Source organism: Xyrauchen texanus, chromosome 28 (assembly GCF_025860055.1).
Source record: "Xyrauchen texanus isolate HMW12.3.18 chromosome 28, RBS_HiC_50CHRs, whole genome shotgun sequence".
In the NCBI taxonomy this organism is placed as follows: Eukaryota; Metazoa; Chordata; class Actinopteri; order Cypriniformes; family Catostomidae; genus Xyrauchen; species Xyrauchen texanus.
In genome coordinates, this window is record NC_068303.1 from 28,109,268 (window position 1) to 28,128,772 (window position 19,505).

At 38.2% G+C, this 19,505-nt stretch overlaps 2 protein-coding genes across 3 annotated transcripts in view; one reads left to right on the top strand and one right to left on the bottom strand.

Annotated features, from left to right (window-relative positions):
- The window catches only part of LOC127622294 (ubiquitin carboxyl-terminal hydrolase 24-like), a 91,745-nt gene extending 85,718 nt beyond the window's left edge, over positions 1-6,027 (bottom strand). For both annotated transcript variants that reach the window (XM_052096356.1, XM_052096358.1), the window contains exon 1: positions 5,673-6,027. In XM_052096356.1, coding sequence (XP_051952316.1) covers positions 5,673-5,954 — 282 coding nt within the window. In that variant the 5' untranslated portion in view covers positions 5,955-6,027. The remainder of the gene's footprint in view (positions 1-5,672) is intronic.
- A 1,227-nt stretch (positions 6,028-7,254) lies between these two features.
- bloc1s2 (biogenesis of lysosomal organelles complex-1, subunit 2) lies at positions 7,255-15,321 on the top strand. The gene is made up of 5 exons (XM_052096366.1): positions 7,255-7,432; positions 10,412-10,528; positions 12,128-12,247; positions 12,524-12,628; positions 13,769-15,321. Exons 1-5 carry the CDS (start codon positions 7,267-7,269, stop codon positions 13,798-13,800), a joined length of 540 nt encoding a protein of 179 aa, XP_051952326.1. The 5' UTR covers positions 7,255-7,266; the 3' UTR covers positions 13,801-15,321.
- The last annotated feature ends 4,184 nt before the right edge of the window (positions 15,322-19,505 follow it).

Below are 19,505 nucleotides of genomic sequence, written 5' to 3' on the forward strand. Positions count from 1 at the left end.
CCCTTTGATGAGATGTTCAAGAGCCACTCTGTCGCTCATGGGAGCAGCACGAGGGATTCTCAAAGAATGCACATATGAAGAGTTTTCATTTTTTTCTATGTCAGTGACCTGCAGTTTTGATCATTAGGTGAGTGCTGCAGTTCACATTTGACTGTATTTGGATTGAGAATAACATATGAATCGGATAAAGATGGCTGTAATTATTGCTATACAATTTCAGGGGAAACTTTCAAAGGTGGAAAACCAGACTTTTAAATATTACATTTTGGAAATGCAACGACTGGAATTCTTCGCTTGAAAGGGGTAGCAAACTGCGAATCCTGAACAAAACAGTTTGGTGAATACATGTTTACACATTAGCTTCCACTCAGCTGACAAGCAATGAAAGTAGATACGTGGTTAGCTAGTTAGCTATAAGCACATTGTCACGGAGAGTATAAGATGGACTTTATTTACTTTCCATCATTGTGTCTCATCAACTAGGTTACAACGGAGCGTGAAATCAACACTCAACAGACACAATCCACCACTGCACCATTGTCTGCTGTGCTGTAAAAACATACTCTGACAAAATATAGCTGGCTAACATAGCAAACAGATGTGAAAAGTCAGAGACAGGGTTAACGTTATATTAGTTATATTGAAAAGGAGTAATTTATTAACTTTTCGGTATGTATTTCACAAACTAGTAAGCAACTTACTGTGAAGACACCGCTTAACACTCCACCACCTAACATCGCACCATCTGCTGAACCACCGTCAGTATAGGAATATTCTATGCAATAATATAACGGTGCTGAATGGTTTATGTATTTATTGCACCCAGAAAACAACGTCAATTAAAAAAAATCAGCTGACTTTAAAATTGTAATATTTAATATTAGTCGACCCCTATATGTGATCATCAATCGTTTTATGATAGCTTACTGCCTTGTGGAATGAGGTAAACACTACAATGACAATTTGCCATCTTTACAATAATCAATCAAGCAAGCCTTTCAATCCAAAATACTTACATTCTCATGACAGGAGAGTATGTTATCAGTGTTTTTTCTTAGCTAACTTCCACAGTTGTATTGAACAATTCTGTTACAGTTTACGGTGATTAATATTAGTAAGGGGATTGATGTGAAGATGGAAACAAATTTTGTAAAAGATGCAGTTGTTTTCTTTATCTCTCGATGAGATCAATGCTGTTCAGAATATCGAGGCACTTTAGCCGTTTGACAAGGCTGAATTGCTTCATAGTTCTATGAAATAGAAAATTTCAAATAGAAAATGTAGAATTAAAAAAAATGCCACGATATCGAAGGAAGCCTGATTTAATCGTGCATGTTAGCCCCTCTGCTATCCTGCAATCGGAGCTAGAGGCATCAATCACTCCGCACTCATCCGTGTGGCCATATGAGAAGCATATTTAGCGCTTATAAAGCGAGATTAATATCTTAAACTTGCTGCATTGCCTGAAGGAAATGCATACAGACGTGGCTGGTAGAGTGTCAAAATAAACGTGCATCTTAAAAAATATATACATCGATGAGATCGCATTGTTGGTTATTTGATCAATGCATCGAGATTGATGGATCATTACACCTCTAATAATTACTCTATTTAACAGCTAGACAGAGCACGACAGAATGGAACAGAATGCAGGAGCCATTTTTAAAAGTTGGATTATTTTTAACTTGACAGCATTTTAAAAGCACAATGCTCAAAAAACATCATGAGATTTATAAGGTGACATCAGCCAAACACATTTCCAGGAGTGTTTTTACCACGCAAACAGTCTAACATCTTAAGCACAATAAAGCACCACCATTGAAATCATCAAAACAAAAATTGTAAGAGAAATTCTGGATAAACTATTCAACCTCACTAATTGATTATTTGACCATTGCAACCCATCTCTAAATGTATGCTTAGGAGGACTGTGGTGTGCAATATCCAAGCAATAGGGAATGTTTTTCTCTTTCAGGCTTTATCCAGAATGCACCTCTACAACTGTGCATGTGATCCTGCCTGTTGTGATTGGAGTATGTCGTTTGCTGTTCCCCGCTGTATTGCGCAGTGTAGGGCGGAGTGGCTGGGTAACTGGAAGCCCTGTTTGTTGTGTTCCAGTACTCTCCAGATCAAGCCAGACCCAAGGATCAGTGTGCCTGCTTGCTCTATTTATAGACCTGATACATGGTTCTTGCAACCTGTGACAAGAGCAAGCGACAACAAAGCAGCAAGGCACAGGCTTGAATACATTTTTTAGTTGCATCACAAAAATCAAAACTGATCAAACAGATCATTGGCGTTGGTATTCAACCAGCAATGTTTATGCAATATCCCAAAATTAGTGGTCAACCCATATATGTGCCAATATTCTGACTTTTTTAATTATCGACATTGGCCGATGAATTTTACGGTTTGGCTGATTTGTTTCTTGAGGGTACCAAAAATCACCTGCTTGCATGTGAAGCGACTGAGACATGTAAATAACCAATCACAGTTAGTTTTGTTGTTACATGCCATCGTGTTACTACAATAACAGACCTGTGTGCAACACAGTCTCGTTTAAACTGTCTGGTAGACGTATTTGAGCTTATAATGTTAACGTTAAAGCACAGGTCAGTTTCATTCTCCCTCTCTCTCCTCAACAGTTCCCTGTAACTTTTAATTGTCAAATGATAAAAAGGCAAATATCAATAAAACTTATATCGTATGCGGTCTGCAAAAATGTCCATATCTTGTTAAAACAGATGTAATAAATAAACCTCACTAAACTTGAGCCGATCCAGCATCCTGTGGAGCACTCATTTATTTACCTCTCAAGCACGTATTCTATTATCAGCCTCTCCTCAGCAGTTTCCTGTCAACAGGAAACTTTCTTTTTTAATGATAAAAGGCATATATCAATAAAACTTCTATTATATACCGTTTGCAAATATGCAGATATCTCGTTTAAACAGATGTAATTCACAAACCTCACAAAAATCCAGTCTTTTCTTCCTGTCGAGCGCTCATTTAATATCTTCCACTGAAGTGCATGTTCTATCAGCCAGAATCAAAACTTTAGGATCAGGATCAAAAGTTCCTCTGATTCACAAATCATTAAGGTCAGTCAGTCACAATCTCAGCAAGCGATCCAGGCCGTTTAAACCGTCAGGAGATTGCTGCTCCCGCTGGATCCACACGAGCATGTGAGTGCAACTTTAAAGTAAAAGTGCTTCACGTGGGCTAAGAGTAAATATCATATTCAATATGCACTGCATGAATGATTGGTTTGATTCTGTATTTTTTGAGACAATGCAATAGCTAACGTGGACTGTGTGTACTGTTATTTCATATTAACCATTTCTTTGTGCAATAATTTACAAAAATTGTATGACTACGGTAAACAGAAATCTACCATTTAAAATACAATATTTTTTTTATGATTTTTTACAAGTTAAAGTTTTGTGTGAAATTGAGTAAATATAGTGCTAAATAATATTTTATAAAAAAAAAAAATTTTATAGCAATTTTATGTTTGTCATTTGTTATATAAAATTGGACAATATATAGGCATTGTATAGGCCTATCTGCCACCCTGCTCTCTGGATATCAGCATCGGCCATTAAAAAAATCCACATCGGTCGACCACCACCCAAAATGCACATAACATATGTAAATGGAAACCAAGCTAATTTAACTAGAGTCCTAACTAGAGTGTGATCCTCGCAGACCTGCAAGATAATGGGCATTTCTCAATTCTAAGAACACAAAGAACAGACTTGCATTCTCGTCGAGACAGGTCTTGTCAAGCCAACTTGGAACTTGGGATGGACAGGAGGATGTAGAATGTGTCTATTGTGAGCTTTGAGAAGTGCTGCGATCTTCCTGTTACTCAATTAACCGTCACAGCACATTTGAAGCCATTGATATAACTACTGGCATTATCGCACACACCAGTGACAGCATTAATATAATCACACCATTGAGGTTTTGCAGGACTAGTAAAACATTAAAATAATAAAGTCTTTGAACACTCGTTACCTTTATGTGTTTAATACTATATTAAAATGATCCCCAACAAAACAACAAATGTAATGTTTAACGACTGTCATGAGCCATCAGACATTCACGAGTTTACATCGGGAAACTTCTGAGGTAAAACCACTGATATATCAGTGGGTAAAACAACAACAAATGTCCTTTATCTGCCACTGTAGTATCAGGTTCATGCTCACAAGTCACCATCCGATGCAGTCTCGATATTCGGCCTGATCAAGAACACATCAGTTTTCATTTTATGCATTCCCGTTACTTGCGTTCTTGAGTATTGGAATTGAACTTCCCCCATTAAAACCACCACCACTACAAATATGAATGTTATGCTGCCTTCACGTGCTATCGGAATTATCGTAAATATGAGGTTCCCACTCTGAAGTTGCACATGAACAACCCCTCAAGTCGCAATTACGACTTGAAAAATCTGAGAGTTTCAGAGATGGGAGGATTCCTTAACTTTCAACATGGCGGAGAAGAGTACAGTTTCTGTACTGAATGACAGGTTTTGTTCATTTTTCTAAATACAGCAAATTTTAAGCCCTTTTAGTTTTTGTCATATTCGTTGATGTATATCAGCAACCATTCTATGCATGTTGCACAGTACATTTTTACACCATGAAAATAGCTTGTATTTGACCAAAATTCCATTATCATCAGCAAGCTAACTGAGTGATATGTATTATGGTGTCAAAATAAAAAAGCACTGGCTAGTGTGGACATTTAAAATCCCACAGCAGCACTCAGGAGGTGAAGGACTCTGATTGCGGTTGACCAATAGTTTAATGCAGCCATGAGAGAAACAGTTGGGCAACAATCACAAAGACTGATGGCCTCATATCACACTGCACTAATCCATGATTAATGTGTACAAACTCCCACTTGCAAAGCCAGACCTGTTTTATTTTATCACTGAATTGTACATATCATGTGCTACTTTGCAATAAACAGGTCCAGATCAAGAAATCAGGGAATACTAAAGACTTATAAACATATGTAGTAATTCTGTAGATCTTAAATCAAACCAAGCACAACACTCAATATTGCTCAATTTTAAAGCACATCGCCTCTCACTGTCCCTGTCCACTGACTTTAATACAGAACTAACATAACAGAAAGATGTCACATAGCTAGATTGTTCAACAATCTGTCACGGTTCAACCCCAGCCACACATTTCCTTCTTTTCCAGCACCTTGCTCAACAGCTGTTTAGGCATAGTAAGAATGCTATTGGTTTAGTCATTGATCAAGGTGTGTAATACTCTATTGGCTGAATGTTTCACTTTCAACATGCATTATGCATATAGAAACAGAGGATGAAACTATACATTCTCGTGCAATTAAAGGCAATCTGCAATTCCCAACCCCCATGAACAAACAATATAATAACTAGAAGCATGGCAGCAACATTAATTGCTATCTAGTAATGCATGCACATGGGTCACTTGGTTCAGTGGGAATATATTGGCAAATCAGGGCCTCAACCTCATCAGGTGTTCTGCCGAACATGCATCGCAAATGCATGAAGATGTGCTAAAGGCGCGTGTGCGCGGCTTTCAGTCATGTTTTTGACAGCCCCGGTTGTTCCGCCTTTACCGCCCGTCCAAATGATCACACTTGTGTGCTTTTTATACTCGTACCTCACTTTCCACGACATCATGATACGCAGGCGGAGGATCAAAGCCCCCGGTCCCGGTGCGCCCGCTGTTATCGCCGTCGCCGCTGTGGCCGGAGCCCGGGGAAGGGCCGCTTTCCATCGGCTCGTAGCCATATCCGAGTCCCGGGCTTTCGTTGGTGAGCAGCGCGACAGCTTCGTTGATGTCGTTTTTGGCCAGGCGCAGGGCTTTCCGGATGGCCACCGGGTCAGGGAAGCCCATGCATAACAGCGTGGTCATGTGCTGCTCCTCCTCGGTCTCCATCATGTGTGTCGATGATCACGGCTTCAGTAAGGAGGCACATAGCACAGGCATCTGGCTGTGCACGCCGCCATGTTTACAGTCACTGGTGCTGCTGGTATCCTGTCACGATGGATTCCCGTAACATGCGGAGGGCTGAGAGTGTGCACGCCAGGCCTGGGTGAAGCTGGCGACACCTATAGCTCTCTATGAGGACGCAGATTGCAACACTTTTCAAAATAAAGGCCGCGTGGTTAAAAAAAAAATGCATGTAAATAAATATACATCATAATTATTAAGTGGCAATGAATAAAATAAACACTTAAGTATTTATTTGTATTCATCAAACAAACAGTACATTTTAAAATAAGGTACTTGCATAAAAATGCAATTATCAGACTCGCAATGCTACTTAACGTGCTTTTGCATAATACTTCAATACATTTTACGTTTTAATCACCATACAGAGCAAAGCATTAATAAAATATATCCCTAACCCTTTATAGTCTGTGCATGAAAACAAGTAAAATATGGTTCACTGTGCACTGCATAATACAAATCAAATATATAAACATTTTCTTAAGGGAACATTTGAAGACACGTTTTAGTGAATAATTTATGTACTGGTCATTGAGTATCTATGCAGGTTATCATATAGGAGGCCTAAGCTGAGTATTAGACTTTCAATGCCTTGAAACTAAATAGCACAAATAAATCGCACTAGAAAGAGATATGAGTTGATTCAGATTTAATAGTTGATTGTTATGTATCACTTCTTTGAACAATAATTATATTTGCCTTAATTTTCAGTTAATATTATACAATTCCAAGTCACATCATACTTTTGGAAATATTTCCCCATTCCGTGCATATGCATAACATACATGAGTTCCAGTCTAGTAATTATTCATTATTTTGAAAGGCAATAGACCGGAAACAGAATTAAAAGTAACTAACTGTTCTTTGCTTCACTTTTTTAAAATCGCGTTGCCTCGCCCACCTCACACAGCCCCACCTTTATTTCTGAGTAAAATTACATATTTTGACATATATTTTTTTAATTAATAATCTAATAACACATATTTTAAAGCTCAAATTTTATATCAAATCCGTCTTTTAGTCAAATTAGTCTTTAAGACAGAGGAGAAACCAGTCTGAGCATGTAATATTTATACATATATAAATATGTATTAATAATACACCTGAAACTTCAAGGCATGAATAATACGCCTGCTGTTTGTTTCGTTTCCCCATATTTATAATGATTCGTGTTAAGAAAAAAGAGGAAATGAACAGTCACGTGAAAGTGGTTCTTGTCATGTGATGATGCGAGGTGAAAATGGCTGCAACGGGGGATGAGGCCGCGGCGATGGAAAGCATCTCTAGAGCACCCGCTCCTCTTACCGAGCTTAACCTCACAACCGAGCCCGATCACAGGAGAGATGGGGGTGTAAACGACGGGACAGAGAGTCAGGCGCCTGCCCCAAAAAGACCCAGCAACAACAGTGAGTTCCTTTTGTAAACAAGACAGGCTGCGTGCAAGTCACTGTTGACAAAAAAAAGAAGGGTTTGTTTTGTGTAAAGTGTGTAGCTGGTCTGTCATAGAAGTATTTTGGGCATTGGGGATACTGCCCATTCTGGATGTGCCTATGATGTATAGTTAGGTAGCTTACTAGGTTTCGAGGTGCATCTTAAAAAGGGTTAGTTCACTCAAAAATGGAAATGCTCTCAAACTTTACTCCCCCCTCATGCCATCCTAGATGTGTATGATTTTCTCTATGATCTTATGAATAAGAATATCTCAGCTCTGTAGGTCCAGACAATGCAATTGAATGGTGACAGATATTTTGAAGCTTCAAAAATCACATAAAGGCTGCATAAAAGTAACCCACAAGACTTCAGTGGTTAATATATATATATATATATATATATGCTATTAGAAGTGATCCAATTGTTTTGGGTGAGAACAGACCAAAATGTGACTCCTTTTTCACCATAAATGTTGACATCTGCAGTGTCCTTGGAAATCATGATTTCTAGCTTGATTACACTTCCTAGCGCCTTCTAGAGTTCTGCGCATGCATCAAGCTCTAGGAAGTGTAATTGAGCTTGAAATCATGATTGTGCCTAGAGAATGCAATGGCAAGATAAGTAAGAAAGGATTTACATTTTGGTCTCTTCTCACCCAAATCTGATTGGATCGCTTCAGAAGACATGGTGACATGGACAGCGGTGACACGCGGCGCATGTGGCAGGGCATCCAGGCCATCACCAACTACAGGACAACATCAGTTGCCTGTGACAAAGATGCCTCCCTTCCAGATGCACTGAACGACTTCTACGCTCGGTTTGAAGTGCAGAACGACGTGATGGCGAGGAAGTCCACCCCTCCTCCCAACGACCAGGTGCTCTGTCTTACCACGGCAGATGTGAGGAAAACTCTACGTAGAGTCAACCCACGGAAGGCTGCTGGACCAGACAACATTCCTGGCAGAGTGCTCAGAGGATGTGCAGACCAGCTGGCAGATGTTCTTACCGACATCTTCAATATCTCTCTGAGCAGCGCCGTCGTTCCAACGTGCTTCAAGGCCACCACCATCATCCCCATGCCAAAGAAGTCTTCAGTGTCCTGCCTCAACGACTACCGTCCCGTCGCACTTACACCCATCATCATGAAGTGCTTGAGAGGCTCGTCATGAGGCAGATTAAGACCCAGCTGCCCCCTCACTAGACCCACTGCAGTTTGCGTATCGTTCAAACCGTTCAACGGACGATGCCATCACCACAACCCTCCATCTGGCCCTCACCCACCTAGACAATAAGGACTCATACGTTCGAATGCTGTTCATAGATTTCAGCTCAGCATTCAACACAATCATTCCCCAGCACCTGATTGGAAAGCTGAACCTGCTGGGCCTGGACACCTCCCTCTGCAACTGGATCCTGGACTTCCTGACTGGGAGACCTCAGTCAGTCCGGATCGGGAACAGCATCTCCACCACCACCACACTGAGCACTGGGGCCCCCCAGGGCTGTGTGCTCAGTCCACTGCTGTTCACTCTGCTGACTCACGACTGTGCAGCAATGCACAGCTCGAATCACATCATCAAGTTCGCCGATGACACGACCGTGGTGGGTCTCATTAGCAAGAACGACGAGTCAGCATACAGAGATGAGGTGCAGCGGCTAACGGACTGGTGTAGAGCCAACAACCTGTCCCTGAATGTCGACAAAACAAAAGAGATGGTTGTTGACTTTAGGAGAGCACAAGGTGAACACACTCCACTGAACATCGACGGCTCCTCTGTGGAGATCGTCAAAAGCACCAAATTCCTTGGTGTTCACTTGGCGGAGAACCTCACCTGGTCCCTCAACACCAGCTCTATCACCAAGAAAGCCCAGCAGCATCTCTACTTTCTTGGAAGGCTGAGGAAAGCACATCTCCCAACCCCCATCCTCACTACATTCTATAGAGGGACTATTGAGAGCATCCTGAGCAGCTGCATCACTGCCTGGTTTGGGACTTGCACCGTTTCGGACCGCAAAGCCCTGCAGAGGATAGTGAGGACAGCTGAGAAGATCATTGGGGTCTCTCTTCCCTCCATCAAAGACATTTACAAAAACACTGTATCCACAAAGCAACCAGCATTGTGGACGACCCCACACACCCCTCACACAAACTCTTTACCCTCCTCCCTTCTGGCAAGAGGTACCGAAGCATTCGGGCCCTCATGGCCAGACTGTGTAACAGCTTCTTCCCCCAAGCCATCAGACTCCTCAATACTCAGAGACTGGTTTGACACACACGTGTCCTGAGTTGCACTTTAATTACTGTCACTTTATAACTGTCTGCTACCTCAATAACTGCTATGTGCATAGAACACTATCTCATAGTATGTTATGTTTACATTTTTAGAAACTGTCATCTTTTTGCACTACTGAGTACTGGTCGGCGCTGCACTGTCTATTGTCCTGTTCATTGTCAGTAATTTGTTGTACTGTCTCGTAATTTTTGCACATGTTTGCACGTGCACTTTATATAGGTATATATAGGTTTTTTATATAGGTATTTTATTTCGTTGTGTAGTCTCATGTGGTCCTGTGTTGGTCCTTTGTTGTTTTTATGTAGCACCATGGTCCTGGAGGAACGTTGTCTCGTTTTGCTGTGTACTGTACTAACTGTATATGGTTGAAACGACAATAAAAAACACTTGACTTCACTTGACTTGACATGGATTAAAACACGAGTTTTATGGATTAGTTTTATGCTGCCTTTGTGCTTTTTGGAGCTTCAAAGTTCTGATTATCATTCACTTGCATTGTTTGGACCAACAGAGTAGAGATATATCTCAAAAAATCTTAGTTTGTGTTCAGTAGAAGAAAGAAAGTCATACACATCTGGGATGGCATGAGGGTGAGTAAATGACGAGAGAATTACAATTTTTGGGTGAACTATCCCTTTATGTGTTTGTTGTCTGTTACAGATGATGGAGGAGTGGAGACTGCAGAAGAGGCCACTGAGCCTGCTGAACCAGACATCAATGAGCTCTGTAGAGACATGTTTGACAAGATGTCAGTTTTCTTACATGGAGAGCTCACAGGTAATAAGAAGAGAATAATAACATGGCTCATCTCTGTTTCAACATACATGTACAGTCATAAGCTGGTTTCTTCAACATTTTTAAAGGTTCTTTGTGTATGCCTAAATGTTTAGTATCCCTTATGAAAACAACCATGGTTTTGCAATAGCTGCACTAACTCTTTTAAAGATATTTTAGCAGAAAGTCATAAAATAGTCTGTTAGGTGAGTGAGGAGAACTGCTTTATTATTCACAGTTAGTTATGATTTCTAAACCTGTTTAATATATATTTCTAAAGGCTTGTTACATATTTTTATGTATGGGTAAGCTATACTTCAAATGTAAAATTAGATCTTAATTAAAACAATTACATTTCATTTAGACAGATTTGTAAACTTTTGTAGTTTGTAATGATATAAATTGTCACATGTAATATGTCCAACAAATGTTTACAGACAGATTGTTTAACTTTTAATTGACTGTATCATAATTCCAGTGGGTCAGAAGTTTACAGACGTTAACTGTGCCTTTAAGCAGCTTGGACAATTCAATAAAACAATGTCAATCCTTTAGGCAATTAGCTTTTTATAGGAGGTGTACCTGTGGATGTATTTTAAGGCTTTATCTTCAAACTCAGTGCCTCTTTGCTTGACATCATGGGAAAATCAAAAGAAATCCGCCAAGACCTCAGAAAACAAATTGTGGACCTACACAAGTCCGGCTCATCTTTGGGAGCAATTTCCAAATGCCTGAAGGTGCCACGTTCATCTGTACAAAGAATAGTACGCAAGTATAAACACCATGCAGCCATCATACCACTCAGGAAGGAGACTGTCTCCTAGATATGAATGTAGTTTTGTGCAAAAAGTGTAAATCAATCCCAGAACAGCTGCGAAGGACCTTGTGAATATGCTGAAGGAAACAGGTAGACAAGTATCTATATCCACAGCAAAACGAGTCCTATATCGACATAACCTGAAAGGCTGCTCAGTAAGCCACTGCTCCAAAACCACCATAAAAAGACAGACTACAGTTTGCAAGTGCACATGGGGACAAAGATCGTACTTTTTGCATAAAATTTCGTCTGGTCTGATGAAAGAATGTTAGGCCATAATGACTATCGTTATGTCTGGAGGAAAAAGGGTGAGGCTTGCAAGCCGAAGATCACCATCCCAACCGTGAAGCATGGGGGGGTGGCAGCATCATGTTGTAGGTGTGCGTTGCTGCAGGAAGGACTGGTGCACTTCACAAAATAGATGGCATCACGAGGAAGGAAATGTATGTGGATATATTGAAGCAACATCTCAAGACTTCAGCCAGGAAGTTAAGGCTCAATTGCAAGTGGGTCTTCCAAATGAACACTGACCCCATGCATACCTCCAACGTTGTGGCAAAATGGCTTAAGGACAATAAAGTCAAGATATTGGAGTGGCCATCACAAAGCCCTCCCCTCAATCCGATATAAAATTTGTGGGCAGAACTGAAGAAAGAAACTGAAAAACTGAGTTTAAATGTATTTGGCCAAGGTGCATGTAAACTTCTGACTTCATATTTATGATCAGGCTTATTTTTTTACTTTCCTGTTTATTATTAGTATTACTTTTTTTGCTGTTTTCTCAGCCACATGTGATGACTATAAACTCCTGGAGAACATGAACAAGCTCACCAGTCTGAAGTACATGGAGATGAAGGACATATCAATCAACATCAGCCGCAATCTGCAAGACCTCAATCAGAAATGTGAGTTCTCAGTAGCATACACTGTCACAGATCTTACTATTTATATTAATTAATTGTGACGTGTTTTGTAATATTGATTGTCATATCACACTGTTCTACTTTAAAAAACTGTAGGAAGTGTATTTACAGTAGCACTCACACACTGCCAGTGATTTTCTGTGCATGCTGATAGTGATAAAAAATGTTCTTTGTTTGCACATACACTAAACTGCAAACCAAATGTGTATCACTTTAAAGTATGTTCTCTTTAACATCAGTTCTTATTTTTGGCTTTAGATGCCAGTTTGCAGCCCTACCTGGATCAGATTAATCAGATAGAGGAGCAGGTTACAGCTCTAGAGCAGGCTGCTTATAAACTAGACACATACTCAAAGAAACTGGGTAAGTACAAAATGCTTCCTATTTACAAGTTGTCTGGGATTAAATGTTGTTTTTATGTTTCTAAAGGGTGTGTTCATACTTGGCAGGTTTGATTAGTTTAAAACGAACTCTGGTGCGTTTGCTCTGTTAGTGTGGTTCATTTGAACAAGTGTGAACGCTGCCACACGAACTTGGTGCGCACCAAACAAGTGGACCGAGACTGCCTGAAAAGTGGGTCTCGGTCCGCTTCCAAATGAACTCGATTGATATATGAACGCAACTTGGACCAAAGACGACTAAACGGACCAAAAACAGGAAGTAATTTGACTTATACTGACCTCAAGCATACCTGGTTCTTCTCATCACAGGAGCAGTGTTGCCCATTACAGTTCGGGACAGGCGTCAGAACTGCCATCAGCTGTCCTTGCAGCATATCTTTGTTTGTGAGTACACCGGAGGAATTCCTGGCGCTGTTTTGACTCCTTTACACATTGTATTAGCTCTTCGTTTGTTCTCAGCTGGTAAAAATACCACCATATATATACATATATAAATCCAACAAGTGCATTTCGCCAAGCAGCCAGCATTGTTTTGGATGATTGGCAAGTTCCGTCATACTTCATACATGCGGTCCAATCAGGTTGTGACTTTTTCCTGATGCCTTTGGTTTTGGATCGTTAGGTTTGGTGTTAAAATTGCCTGTGTGAACGCCAAGCGATGATAACTGTATCATTTTCTTTTTTGGTCTGGACCAAGAGAACCGAACTACAAGTGTGAACACACCCTAAATGTTTTTATATAGTCAACTCACAACCTTCAAATGATTAAAAGGGAAGTTTGTAAATTTACGTTCAAATAATTTCTACTATGCCATCAGACCCAACTAGATGCTTATGTTTCTTTTCTGCTGTCTGGTCAACCATCTGTAAAATGTGCTCTATAAAAGATCTCACCTTTTATAACGTTCATATAATAACACAGATGTGTAGTGACTTATTCTAAGTATTGTTTTTGTTTCTCTTTTACATTTGAAAATTGTTAGTCGTACAACTGAATAACATTTGTATTGGCATTTTTACAGGAAAATACATTGTTGTTTAGGGGGTGCATGTTTCCTGACAAATTTTAAATTGTAATGGTTCTATGTGTGTTTATTCACAGAGGCCAAGTTTAAGAAACTGGAGAAGCGGTGAAATATTGTGTGTGTGAACAAGAGGAGGACCAGAAACCCCTTTAAAGCAGTTCTTCTGAACTATATCAACACACATAAATGTATGTTACACTATGAGATTGTCATATCCTCTACATAAGTTATGGACAGTGCAGCAAGAAATGTTAAGGGAATAGTTCACCCAAAAATGAAAACTGTCTCAACATTTACCCTCATGCCACTTTGTCTTCTGCTGAACACAAACTAAGATTTATAGAAGAATGTCTCAACTCTATAAGTCCATTCAATGCGAGTGAATGGTGGCTAGAACTTTGAAGGTACAAAAAGCACATAAAGGCAGCATAAAAGTAATCCACATGACTCCAGTAGTTAAATCCATGTCTTCAGAAGTGATATGAGAGGTGTGGGTGAGAAACAGGTCAATATTTAACTCCTTTTTTACTATAAATCTCCACTTTTACTTTCACATACAACTTTTGTTTTTGGCGATTCACATTATTTGTGCATATCATCACCTACTGTACAGAGAGGAGAATTTATAGTAAAAAAAGGACTTAATGTATCTATTTCTCACCCACACCTATCACATAACTTCTTGATTTAAACCTGGAGCCATATGGGTTCCTTTAATGCTGGCTTAATGTGCTTTTTGGACCTCCAAGTTCTGGCCACCATTCACTTGCATTGTGTGAACCTTATTCTTTTAAAAATCATTGTTTGTGTTCTGCAGAAGAAAGTCATACACACCTTAGATGGCATGAGGGTGAGTAAATGATGAGAGAATTTAAATTTTTGGGTGAACTATTCCTTTAAGTACTAAATTCACATATTGAATGCTCATTTATTAATCAGAAGTCAAGTTTTGGGTTTGAAAAATCCAAGCTAGATGCCCCAAAGCAAAAGCATAATGTTGGACATGCTTGTGGGAGTCATTTTGAAATATGGTCTTATAAAACTATATACTTCTAAAACAACTACTGGTTTCAGTTGAGCCACATTGATTTTTGCTAAGTGTATGCCTCTCCACACTGGAACAGCATTTTCCTCCAACCAAAATGGAGATTGTTTTAAAAACATTTCTAATATTGCATACTTGGGGAAACCGAAAACCAAAAGTTTTCAACCAAAAATGTATTGTGTGCCTAAGGTTTTGAGATGCATGAATACAGGCAAAAGTGTACAGTATATTTAATAATGCTTGTTAAATACGTTGCTAAGGAGGATTGACATAGTATGTCTGTTAAATAGCCCCTTAATGATTTATTATTATTATTATTATTGTGTTTGCATTTAGAAAAGAAAATGTTTCATCTGTCTTTGTATTGCTGTGTAATTATTTTCAAAAGCTGTACCTTTACAAAAAAAAAATATTTTGCATAAAAGCAAACCTTGTGTTTCTTACTGTACCGTTATTCCTTTTTCACAAAGATAAATGTGAAATTTTGTGCATCCTTGAATACTGGCAACCTAAAAATCAGCCATGACCGTTCATATTTGACCGAAATAAATTTTAAAAATGTAATAAAATTTCTGAGCAGTACAAGACTTTGTGACTTTTCCTCCATTTGCCATCTGAACATAAATAAGGGCTTGATTGGATAAGTCTAAATGGTCATAAAAAAAAGCAACACTTTGGTCTTCACAGTCAAAATTGACCGACCATTGAAAATGAATGGGAAAGACCAAAACACAGAGCAATATATATTTTTTTGATTTGTCAAATACAATCAATAATTCAGCCACAATGCAGAAAAAAACAGACAAAAATTACAGGGTGAGACTCTAAAACATCCTCAGTACAAAACTCACACACACAGGAATGGACTGATGAGACTTTAACAAATTATTATTTTTTTTTTTTTTTACATTTGTAAAATAAAACCAACAAATCCACCATAATGATAAACATACACACTCAGAAATGAAGGGTTGAAGGGCAGAACACACGCAGAACCATGGCATCAATAAGTGGAGCTCTACAGCCATCTTTTGGTCATTGTTGGCATTACAGATCATCACAAAAAATCTGACACACACATATTTGCAAAATACATTTTAACTATAGAAAGCTTGAAATTGCTAAATGTTTTTATGCTCTGATTTAATTTTCTGAATTTTGCCATTCATTTCTGTTTCATGAAACTTAATTTTCTTGACATTATTATTAATTTAGTTTGAAATAAATTATTGGTAGAAAAATGCATATTCTGTGTCTTCTCTTTGTAACACCATGGTCAGGTTTGATGACAAGCATAATGACATAAATTGCAAAAACTGACACTTCAAATCAAATGTAAAATGCTTTGAAAAATAATTATTTGTTTGAAAAAATCATCATCATCATCAAAAAGAAAAAAAAAGAGGGTTACACATGTAAACCTTTCGGTCAAAAATGACCAAATGACCAAAGGGAGGTGCAATTTCTGAAAACTATAGGAGGCTTAAGCAGACTTTTTTATCAGTTTAAGGTCCCACAGACATGTCCCCCCAAATTCAGAATACTGGTCTGCCTATATGGGGTTTTCAATTACCTAATATTTTATTTATTTATTTTTATGTTACATTTTAGACACATCTTTGAGTTTTTCATACAATATAGACCTGAAATGCAAATTTTTTTTAAACCCTGTCTCTAAACAACCACTAGATGGCAGGCTAAGTCCACACTTTTACCATTGCCTGACTCAACCTTCAACCTTAGTTTGACTGTAAGCTACTCTAATAGATAAGAGCCAAGTATGGTGAGGTGCTCATCCACGGAGATAATGGCAGATGTATCGTGCGTTGAGGATCTAATGTCAGGATACCAAAAATAATTAACATGGAGCCATTTCATGGACTTTATGAACAAGAGAAACTGTTTTCAAACAAGCCATTATAAGGCTGAGACATATTATAGACACAGCCTTTTAAAGTACGCAATAAAATATCAGTTCTTTTACATAAATGTGTGTTTTGATATTTTTTGTTATTTTTACAACGTGAAAGTGTTTATAAGGGGTTACCTTGTCCTATCAGTTTATTCAAAGTAAACCATCAATACACATGTCTCTCTTCCTCACTTTGTCTTTCTGTTTTTATCATAATCCTTAACATTACAAAAGCACTGATAAAAAAAGATATAAGCAGCCAAGGTTTGAATTTTACTACACCAAAGAGTGACCACACACATACACTTGCCTGTTTATAATGTCACTGTGAAATGTTATTGCCTACCTGCAGAGATATTCTTACTCCCTTGAAATATTTACTCAATAAACTTAAACATATTTGACACTGAGCCGAGTTGAGGACTGCCTCATCTCACCGATAGCAGGTTTTCAAGTGGTTATTTTCTCACTTAAATGTTATGAGACTCAAAGAAAGGTTTGATTTTTTTATACACTTTTTCATTATTATTATAATTATTTCAATTAATTTTCTATTGTTGTAGTTATTTGGAACTGATCTTAATGTTTCCTTGACCACTTGTGTCCTTTTATCCACAAACAGATGCTGCTTTTCCTTTGTTACTTTTGTATTTATAACAAAGAACTAGGTTATGAATGACTTCTTTTATTCGTCAAATACAATACATAAATCAGCCACAATGTAGAAAAACACACACATGGAAATTAAGTGGTTGAGACTGCAAAACATACAAAATTATTATTTTAAGTCTTCTCTTTGTAACGCCAGGTCAGATTTGACTGTAAGCATAATGTGACATTATTCCAAAAACTGACACATCAAACCAGTAAAAAAACAAAACAAACAATAACAACAACAACAAAAAACATGCTACACTTTGATAAATAATAGTTTGATAATGTCTAAATATATCTAAATGCATAAATTATGTTAAAATGTAGAATTAAAACACATTAGGTGGCTGCATAGAACACTACAGCCACCTACTGGCTATTATTGTCATAACATGATTTTAAGTCATGTTATTTTTATTTTTCACCAGATGACAGCAAACTGCCCCCAAATACATGAAACATTCACAACTTAAAGAAACAGATTTGACTGTTTTGAAGATAAATAAATGTGCTTATTTACATATGAATATAAATGGTACAATTTAGAGATGTATATGTAAATAAGATCTAAAAAAAACATAAATAAGTGAACAATTTTATTCTTTTTACTTCAGGGAAGAAATATTAAATGTATTTAAAAAAAAAAAAATGACACCTATACTGTGTCCGTCAAAAATGACTGTGGACATCCAAGTAAGCCGCCATATTTGAACATAATAGGAGGGTTAAAGGAATAGTTCACCCAAATATAATTCACCCCAATGTTGTTCCAATCCCATATTACTTTCGTTCATTCTGTCTTTTGTAGAACACAAAAGGAAACATTTTGAAAAATGTACTGTTGCTTTTTACATGGATTTGCTATGAATGGGGTCTGGAGATTTTAAACTTCAAAAAGGATGCAGAAGCACCATAAAAGTGGTCCATATGGCTCGTGTGCTATTGTCCAAGGATTCTGAAATTATTTGCTAGCTTTATGTGAGGAACAGATTGAAATTTTAGTTGTTATTCACTAAAAATCTTGACATCCTCCCTACAGTTGTACTCCTTGAATTTGTACTTCATGAGCTACCAAATCATTCGGAAGGGTTAAATGTGGTTCTTTGATCATCACATAAAAGTATATCACATTTCTTAAAATTCTAGAAATATTCACATAGTAATTGTGTCACAAGTGTCACAACGTGAATGTCCATCCCTGTTTGACAGACACATGCCGCAGAATCAAACTCTTTTTTATTTAAAATTAAACATCCAGTTCACAGAGATCCATTTACTGAAACAAGAGTGTGTACAGTATGTGTTGGTCACAGAGGGGTCTATGGAAATGTCTGTGTGTCAGTAACCAACACTCACAGACGTGACTACAATTACGTTGTGTGTATTCATTCCTGAATTCTCAGAAATGGTGAATGCTGCTTATAACACTCACCAAAAAGCAAAGGAAAAGTAATTAAGCACATTAATCAACACTTCCTCTGCTTCATGGGGTTGTGCAACAGGATTCATGCCATAACCAGACTTCAGTGATGAGAGATGCTCAGTGATGAAACATTCTGCATCCTCTGTGCTTGTTTCATCAGTGCTTAAAAGCATGATTCACCCCAAAAATGAAAACTTTATTTGCACTCTCAGATGTTCCAAATATGAATGACTTTCTCTCTTCTGTGGAAAAGAAACGGAGATGTTAGGCAGAATGTGTCAGTCACCTCAATCATCAACTATTATATGTAGAACAAGCTTAGTTTCAAATACAGAGCATGTTTTTCCACAAACATCTGGCATATATCTACAATTACAGTAATATTAATTTTTGTGTTGCACCATTTCCTGGATGAATTGTTTTAGTTCCTTTATGTTAAACCCTCCGAAACAGATTTAAACCTTGGGGCAAATCTTGGCCAGAGTAGCAGAGGTCATGGAAACTGCCATTTGTATGGATGTGAAATACGTAGTTCTCCCATAATCACATTACTTTTTGACAAGACTAATTATGAGCCATGTTAGAGAGGTATAATTAGTGTTGAGTGGTGCTAATATTCTAGTTGCTCCGGGGCTTTTATTTAAGTCAGCTGTGCTAACCAGCTTTACTTTGCCATGCACTGCTTTGAAATGCTGCCAAAACTGGGTTCCTGGCATTACTCAGGACCAGAAACTGGAGAATCACCCATTAAAACATCTATATGCTTTACATATATTGGCT